This window comes from Gavialis gangeticus, unplaced genomic scaffold, assembly GCF_001723915.1.
Source record: "Gavialis gangeticus isolate Ggan-Ray unplaced genomic scaffold, GavGan_comp1, whole genome shotgun sequence".
In the NCBI taxonomy this organism is placed as follows: Eukaryota; Metazoa; Chordata; order Crocodylia; family Gavialidae; genus Gavialis; species Gavialis gangeticus.
Window position 1 is genome coordinate 39,950,376 of NW_017728997.1, and position 9,454 is coordinate 39,959,829.

Here is a 9,454-nt window from a genome sequence, read left to right on the forward strand (position 1 = left end):
GACCCTCTGCCATGGCAGGGAAGAGTACTGGGGTCAAATGACCCCGGCAAGGTGTTCATCTAGCCTCCTCTTAGACCCCTAGGGTAGGAGCCAGCACCACTTCTCTTGGAAGTTGGTTCCAGATCCTAGCCGCCCTGACCATGAAGTAGCGCCTCCTGATACCTAGCCTGAATCTACTCTCTGCCAGCTTGTGACCGTTATTTCTTGTCACTCCTGGTAGTGGGGGGGGGAGCAGGGACTCCCCCAATGCCTGCTGGTCCCCCTGACTAGTTTGTAAACAGTCACTGGATCCCCCCTCAGCCTTCTCTTGTGGAGGCTGAACAGGTTCAGGTCCCGTAGCCTCTCTTCATAGGGCCCACCCTGCTGACCTCTGATCATGCCGGTGGCCTTCCCGTGGACCCTCTCCATCTTGTCCACATCCCTACTGAAATGCGGCGCCCAGAACTGGACGCAGCGCTCCAGCTGCGGCCTGACCAGTGCCGCATAGAGGAGGAGGATCACCTCCTTGGACCTGCTCGAGATGCATCTGTGGATGCATGACAAGGTACGGTTGGCCTTCCTGACCACGTCCCCATACTGTCGGCCCATGTTCATTTTGGCAGCAATAATGACTCCAAGATCCTTTTCTGCCTCTGTGCTGATGAGAATGGAGTTCTCCAGCCTCTAGGTATGCTGCTGGTTCTTCCTCCCCATTGTCTTGGACCATGAGTTCTTTGGGGAAGAAAGCGTTATCTCTGTAACTACTCCGTAAAGCACTCTGTAAATGTAGTTTGTTTCACTGATAACTTTCATACATGTATAGAATCATAAAATTGGGCATTTGTGGCCAAGCTCATTATACACAAATATGTTTTAGTTTTGTTATTTTGGTCTTTATCCCTTCTGTTAGTCACACATGAAATAAACTGAGGCATATGCAAAATTGTAACAAGCCTAACGTTGAATCTAGATTGGTAATGTTGGTAGCTGTTTGTTTTAAGTGCGTCTAATTTCCTGGGTAGAATCAAGACCTGGTTCCTGTTTCCTTTCCCCAGTTTGGACTACTATCACCAGTTAATAACCTTACTAAGAACTTATAACCTTACTAAGAAAGCTGTAGAGCACCTGCTGCTCTCATTATTTAATAATTACTGAAAAAAGCAATTTGTTTTTCTTTGTGTCAAATAGATCAAAACATCCTCTGCATTGTCCGTTAGCAAAAAGGTTTTTTTTTCCTTTTTTGTACTCAAGAGACAATTCATTTTTCCCCCCTTGAAATTTATCAGTTTGCTTGTATCCAGAAGCTTTTAACCATCAGTATTATCCATCCACATTGTACATTTGTCAGCAGTGTGGAAGAAATCAAACTTCGCATTGTGGTTGAATCAGAACTGACAGAGCCAGCTTTTCTTTATTTAGGGCTATACTGTGATCACAGGGAGAATTCCATACAGCAAGGGGAATCACCCACTTGTCTGTTTCAAAGGATTTCTCACACTCTCTAAGTTTACAAGCATATTTATACTTAAGACAGAGAAAGAGAGAAAAAATACGACCTTGAAGAAACAAAACAATAGTAAATTACACAGAAATTTAGGAAGTTTACTTAAACAAACTATCTGTGCACAGAGCAATATATCAAGATAACCTAAGGATAACCCAAGGCATGCAGGATTCCTAATCTCAGAACATGTAGCTGAAATAAGCAGTATCAGCACCTCTGGTCTGTCTGTTTTTCTAGTCAAATAGGTCAGAAGCTGACTAAAATTTACTCCTACAGCAGTGATCCTATAGCCACTTTTTACCTTTATGAATTTTGGCATCATTGGAGGAATTTGAGTGCTCAGGACCGTAACTGGAAAACCCAGAGATGAAGTAGTGGTACTGGTTTTAAATCCAAGTTAAAGTGCAGAGGTTGTTTTAACAGGCACCTTTTGATGTAGTAGAAAAAGTGAGGCCTATGCTTCAATATAAGGAATATTTTCTGCTGAAGATAAACATTCTGGTAGTTGAGATGATATAAATAATCTGGTTGTACTAAGTCTTTTAAAATATAAATTAGGAAGCTGAGTTTTCTGTAGGGTTTTTTTCATCACAGAGTGGGGGTTTTTTGGGGGGGTTTTGTGGACATTCCAGGCAGGAGAATTTACTTTACTTCAACTAACATGACTGTCTCAAGGTTTCATCTTCTTCCTGTAAGGGAGGAAAAGAATTTCTTTTTAGGCAAGGTTTATGAGGAAAACATGAAAGAGCTAGGATTATTTAGTAGGGCTGTGCAAAGCTTCGGTTGCTGATTTGATTCAGCCAGATCTGGTGGCTGAATCTCTGAATCCAAATCAAATCAGGAGACCCTTTAATCCCTCCAAATCGAATCGGAGCCCTCTGAATTGATTTGGAGAGATTTGATGATTCAGACATAGACACAGCTTTAAATGTGTTTTTTACATGCCACAAGGTACCAGGTGGCTAAGGAATGCTGAGATGGTGGGGTGGTGGAGCATCTTGCGGGGGTGTCCCTAGCATGCTTTGTGGCAGACCTGGAAGTGGATCAGAAGTACCTCAGGAGATCCAGAAGTGGACCTTCCCCGCCCCCCGGCTCAGCACCTGGTGCCGCGGGGGGTGGGGCCCCCATGCGCTCAGCGGTGGACCTGGAAGTGGACTGGAAGTTCTTCTGGTCCACTTCTAGGTCTGCTGCCAAGCATACTGTGGAGGTGGGGGAGGGGGCATGCTCCCATGGGATGTTCTCTCTGCCCCACCATCGTAGCATTCATGAGCCGCACCTGGTACCTTGAGGTATGTAGAAAAAAAATTTAAAGTTGTGTCCACAGGTGAATTGCTGACTCTCTGAATTGGCATCAAATCTTCAGTTTCGGATTCGGCTTAATCAAATTGGGACAGTGATCTGAATCAATGAATCAAATCGCTGTCCCCTGAATCAGGTTGAATCCCCAAATACGGCCTGCTTTGCACACCCCTATTATTTAGCCTGGAGAGATGAGACGGGGGGGGGGGGGGCATTTGATGAGTCTTCCAATACCTGAAGGGTGACTAGAGAGGATGAAGATGGGCTTTTCTTTGTGGCTGTAGAGGACAGGACTAGGAGCCAATGGCCTCAAGCTGCAGCAGGGGAAATTTATGTTTGGGGCTGTGAGGAATTTTCTGATTAGGAAGGTGAGCAGGCTACTTGGGCAAATCGTGTAGTATCCATCCATGGAAATATCCAAGACCAGTTTGGATAGACACTTGGCTAGAATAATTTAGTTAGAGATGATTGTGTCTTGAGCAGTGGCCTGGAGTAGATGACCTTCTGAGGTCCCTTCCAGCTCTTATTTTTCATTGTACTATCTTTGAAAGCTGCTATAAGTAGCTGTTTGAAGTGGGACAAAGATATATAAAAAGAATAATAATTACAAGGACCACCAGCATTATTTTTTGGACATACTGTTGGAGTCTCGAGAGACTGTTAAGGGTTATATAGATATTCTAGCCCACGTTATTCTATTTTAAAAGATTTATAATGGTTATCAGTTTGTTGAGGGCACTTACAGACTGGACCAGTTTTTTTTTGGAGAGAGTATGGTGATGAAAAAAACTTGCAATGAAAGTGAAGGATGCCATATGACTGGTACCCAAGAGAGTGATTTGGGTTTTTAAAACTTTGTTTTTATAATATTCAAAGGACAGCAGCAGTTTGGCATTGTTGGTCTTTTCCATCTTTGGTTATTATTTTAATTTTTCTTAGTAATTCTTAAAGTGTTTTCTTCCCTCAGTATAACCTGATGTTCAAATAAATGCCCAGCTGGCTAGATAGCAGACTACTTGGATATTAATATGTAGGTTTGGTTATGAGATTTTTTTTTTTAATTTACGTCAATGGTCAGCTACCTTTACAAGCTTTTGGAACAACCCAGCTCCAGTCTGAGATGAGCTGGGGGCGCTTCAGTATAAGCATAGTTGAAAGATGCCTGGCCCCAGTGCAACTCACAGTTGGCTGGAAATTTCACACCACAGACAGGGCAAGTAAAAGCAGCTGCATCTTGGGCATGGGCACAGGCACAGCCTGCGCATGGGCATGATCATGGGCAGAGCCTTTCATGACCAGATCCCTTGGCTTTGCAGGTTGGATGTGGCCTGTGGGCCATATGTTGCTAACCCCTGATGTAGGGAGAGAGAGGGCCAATGAAGTGAGAATTTGGTGTGGAGGGAAGGGAAGATGATAAAGGTGTACTTGCATAGTACCTGAACTACGTATATGTATATTACCTTTCTGAACTCTGAAATATAGTTAGTTTCAGAGCTAATGTGCAGATGACCCTAGAATGTTTACAGTTTGTGATAGGGTATTAGATGTTTTAGCCTAGCTGCATGCCTGCTTTTTTAAGGTTCTCGTGTGGTCCTGAGACTGGGGAGAAGCTTCCCATAGTTGAGCTCATGTCATGCCCAAACCTTTAAAAGTGGGATTGCGGCCCAGCCGGGGGGAACCATTTCCCTCATGCCAGACTGCACGGTTCACCTTTCCAGTCACCAGTGGTTGGGGAGCCCACGTTGGGAACCAGGTTCTGAAGTTGGACTCCTTGCACCAGCAATCATGCAGTGGGGATCAAAGGAATTTCATTCCTGATCCCAAAAATCATGCATCCTGCCATGCACACCTGGAATAGGAAGATGCATTATTTCTGGGATTGGGTGTAAGAGTCCTTGGAACCCAAAATTCACAATTAACATTTGCCAAAAGCCACTGGTCAAGCCATTTCTTGATTCTTACTGTAAGGCATGTGCTATATTTAAAGAAAGCCTGGTTCTTTATCTTGTAGGATCCTGCCAGGAATGGAGACTCCATTGGATGTTTTGTCAAGAGCAGCATCCTTAGTACATGCTGATGATGAAAAACGTAAGTTTAAACTCTAATAACATATTTTGTGTGGTGTGATGCTTTCCCTTGTGCACATTAGATGTCTGTTTGAGGAGGTTCTATACTTAATATTCACAGTTTCTGTATCTAGGACTTAGAGAAAAAAAATAAAAATTTAGGTGCACAGATTGGATTTTTCCTCCTAAATCCTTTGTGCGCTCACATTTTTACCACATTTTGGTATGCAATTAGCAAAATGGTCCTGGTACTTTGGGGCATATATTATGGATTCAGAGAAACACGTAATTCTCTTCTTTTTAAGTATTTGTATTGCACCATTTGGGAAAATAAACATAAAGGCCTTATCAAATTGAAGAGGATCTGAGGATTTTTCCCCTCCCCTCATCTCTGTGTCTAATGTCGATTAGCTCCCTCCCCTGTAAAGTGCCAGATACTTGGCCCATGAATATGGGCAACAAAACTGTTTTTTCGTTTCAATGTTAAAAAAATTGTTATTGCAGAAAATAAAACTGCTACTGCCAGATGTCTGCTGCTTTCAGGTAAAAGTCAATAGCTCTTTTTTTGTAATACAGTGAACTAACACTCCATTTTATCAAATTGTCTTCTGAATATCACTTTTTAAAGCAAAAGAAATTTGACTAAAATCAGAGAAACCTGAAGAGTTATAAACAGCGTACAGCAGTAGTCATCAAAAGAAACTGGTGGCTCTCAATCTACAGGTAGATCTTGGAGCCTCTTGCAGTAGATCTCAGAGCCTCTTGGAGTCGATCCAGGGCTGGGGGGCTGAGTGCCTGCGTTCATGCACGTGCACGCTACAGCCAAGCAGGTTAATCCATAGGGGAGGGAAGGGAGGGGGACTAATTTGAGGCCCCCGTGGTGAGGGACGGTTCTGCAGAATCAGGAGCAGGGGTAAGTTGAGTGGGGCCCCAGCTGGGTGGGACTTACCTGCTGGGGAGGCATGCCCCCAGGTAATTTTTTCGTGCTCTGCTTCCATCTGCCCCCTCCTACCCGGCCCCTCAGACTTACCTGCGGGGCGGGGCGGGGGAGGCAGCAGTGCATGGTAGATCTTGGGTTGCTTTTAAATGCCAAAGGTGATCTACTTAAAAAGGTTGAAGACCACTGGTATACAGCGATTTACTCACTGATAATTTGCTTTGAGTGCAGATTTAAATGCATTCAACTTGAATTTTTGTGTTGTAAGCTGAGTAGTATAGATGAGTAGTTTTTCTCTCTGAAGAATTTACTGTCTCAAGGGTTTCATTCATCATTTTGGTGTTTAATAGTAGAATGCTTTAGTGATTCTGTTTTGTGCATATTTGGATTTGGTAACAACTTGTTTACTGGCAACATTACAGTTTAATACAGCTGGTCATTTGTCTAAGCCAGGGTGTCAAACTCAAATCAGTTGGTAGGCTATATTCCCTGCTAAATACCGAGGAGGATAATGCTGCTGCTGACACCACTCACCTTGTCACAGACTGCCACCAGTTGTCCTCAGGAGAAGAGATCAAAACCAGTAAAGTTTGTGGTAGGAAAAGGGGGTGAGAGGGTAGCCACTTTTGGCAGCTGCTCAACGTGCTGTGGAGTGGCTGGTTGGGGCACCAGCGTACTTAAGTGTGGGGCTAGGCGGCAGGCAGCCCCTGTACTGAAGCATCCTCATGGCCCAGCCAGCCCTGTCAGCCTTTAGAAGTGCATTGCATAGAAAATAATGCTGCTGCAGGATAGTACTTGTATTTACAAGTACTAACCTGTGGCGGAGTTAGTTTACTGTGACCTGATAGGGCCCCACATTTAGATGCAGAGAGGTTACTGTGGAGCTAATTAGGCAGTTCTGCAGTGAACATCTTGTGTAGATGCTCCCACAGTGACTTGGACAGCTGCTGCAAGAAGCTCTGCAGACCAGCTGATGCACCTCTGCAGGCCGAATCCTGCTGATGGGCCATATGTTTGATACCCCGGTCTAGGCTAATGCTTTACCTTGTGTCTGTATTATAATGCCTTGTATCAAGACTTGAATATAACAAGGGAAGATGGACGTGTTCCTCAGTGTGGAAAACTTTTGGTCTAGAATCGACATACATTTTGTTTGCAATTTTTTTCCTTAGTCATAGATTTCATAGTTCCATGGATGTTAGGGCTGGAGGGGACCTCGAAGATCATCAAGTCCAGCCCCCTATACCAAGGGCAGGAAGTCAGTTAGGGTCAAAAGATTCCAAGCAAGATAAGCATCCAAGCGTTTCTTGAATGAGTCCAGAGTAGGTGCCTGCACTATTTCTGGAGGGAATCTATTCCAGGTCTTGGGGGCTTGGACAGTAAAGACATTTTTTCTTATGTTCAGCGTAAAACAGTCTTGGAGGAGTTTATGACCATTGATCCTTGGTTTTTCCTTGGTGTGCTCTGGTGAACAGATGTTCCCCCAGATCTTGACGTACACCCCTTATGTACTTATAAGCAGCCACCAGGTCCCCCCCTTGAGCCTGCATTTTTCCAGGCTGAAGACGCTCGTGGCTCTCGGTCTCTCTTGATAAAACCTATTGTCTTGCCCTCTGATCATGTACATGGCTCTCCTCTGGACTCTCTCAAGCTTCCCGACATCCTTCTTGAATTGTGGAGCCCATAATTGGATGCAGTACTCCAGCCGTGGCCTCATCAAGGCCGAGTACAGCGGGAAGATGACATCCTGTGCTTTACTTGAAAAGCATCTATGCATGTTTGCTTTACCAGCCGTGACATCACACTGGTGGCTCATGTTCATCTTGTAGTCAATCATGACCCCCAAGTCTCTTTCAGCAATGGTGCTAGCAAGCGTAGCACTGCTGAGCCTATAAGTATGCTGCGGGTTTTTTTTCCCCCGAAGGTGGAATACCTTACATTTATCGGTATTGAACATCATCAGGTTTGTGTTCACCCACTTACTAAGTTTATCCAAGTCAGCCTGCATCACTAGCTTGTCCTCAATTGTGGGCGCTGTGCCCCAAATTTTAGTGTCATTGGCAAACTTAGCCAGTGAGCTTCTGACACCAATGTCCACATCGTTGATAAAGATGTTAAAGAGAACTGGTCCAAGGACAGCTTTGGGGGATGCCACTGGTCATGGAGTGCCATAATGATTCGCTACCATCAATCACTACTCTCTGGGTCTGACCTTGGAGCCAATTTCCCAGCCATCAGACTGTGGTGTAGCTGAGGCCACGGTTGGCCAGTTTAAATTCCAGATATATGATGTCAATCTCTTCTCCCTTGTCCAGGTGATATGTCACCTGGTCATAGAAGGAGGTGAGATTAGTTAGGCAAGACCTACCAGCAACAGACCTGTGCTGGCTATTCCTCAGGTTGTTGCCCTCAGCCAGCTTATCCAGAAGGATCTCCTTGATAATTTTCTTCAGACTCTTACCAGGGATTGAGGTCAAGTTGATTGGCCTGTAATTCCTGGATCTACTTTCCACCCTTTCTTGAAGATGGATACCACATTGGCCTTCTTCCAGTCTTTAAGTACTTCACCTGAGCACCATGAGTTTTTTAATATTTTTGCCAATGGCTAGGCTATAACACCTGCCAGCTCCTTGAGTACTCTAAGGTGTAATCTGTCAGGACCGGCTGACTTGAAGGTGTCCAGCCTCTCAAGGTGATCCTTTACTAGATTAACACCAATGCTGGGTATAAATACACCCTCACCCTGGCTGTCCTGTGTCTTGCTAGGCAGGGTGGTCCCACTGGACTGATGAAAGACTGATGCAAAGTACCCATTAAGCAGATTGGCCTTTTCCTGGGTATTGGTTATCAGCTGTCCCGTTTGGTTTGGCAGGGGTCCAGTTGCTTTTTTCCGACTCCCTACATATCTGAAAAAGGAAAGAATAAAAGCAGGCAAAGGAAGTTTAGGGTATATAAGCATACATTTTAGTTGCTTTGAAAGGGAAAGGGGAGCTGCTGCTCAGGGGCACAGGTCAGCTGTTTATAGCTGCATGATGCTGTAGCTGTTCATGTCAGCTACATCATGCTGTAACCCTGAATCAAGAAGGGTTAAAGTTAGTGGTTTTACTACACTTCTATCAATATAGAATTGCCATATGCATCTAACAGTTGTATCATCATAACCTTAGTATTGGTAATTTTTGATATTGATTCAATTGTTATTTCTCTATATTCATAGTATATATAATTGAGTTCAGGTAGTTCTTAATTAATAATTGTTGTATTTCCAGAAATTCCTTTGCTTTGAAGCAAAGTATGCTTTTTTTCCAACAGCTGTTTCTCCTTCATCACTTTAAAATGTATCAAGATACAGTTAACAAATGGAAAGTAAATCTATTTGTTACTGGCTGAAAACAATTATTTACATATATTTACAACATCCTCATTAACAAGCTAAGGAAATACAGCCTAAGTGAAAGTACTGTAAGGGGGGTGCATAACTGGTTGGAACATTGTACTCAGCAGGTAGTCCTTAATGGCACAATATCTAGTTGGGATGAGGTATCAAGTACAGTTCCCCAGGGGTCTGTCCTGGGTGTGGTATTATTTAATATCCTCGTTAATAATTTGGGTGATGGGATCAAGTGCATACTCAGGAAATTTGTGGATGGTACCAAGTAGGCCTGTGCA

General features: G+C 43.9%; 1 protein-coding gene across 2 annotated transcripts in view; it reads left to right on the forward strand.

Annotated features, from left to right (window-relative positions):
- VGLL4 (vestigial like family member 4) overlaps positions 1-9,454 on the forward strand; it is a 229,880-nt gene that overhangs the window by 10,971 nt on the left and 209,455 nt on the right. The window contains exon 2 of one of the 2 annotated variants that reach the window (XM_019505090.1): positions 4,794-4,870. In XM_019505090.1, coding sequence (XP_019360635.1) covers positions 4,807-4,870 — 64 coding nt within the window. In that variant the 5' untranslated portion in view covers positions 4,794-4,806. Of the gene's footprint in view, positions 1-4,791; positions 4,871-9,454 lie in introns of those variants that run through there. The other variant, XM_019505091.1, reaches the window with a different exon arrangement.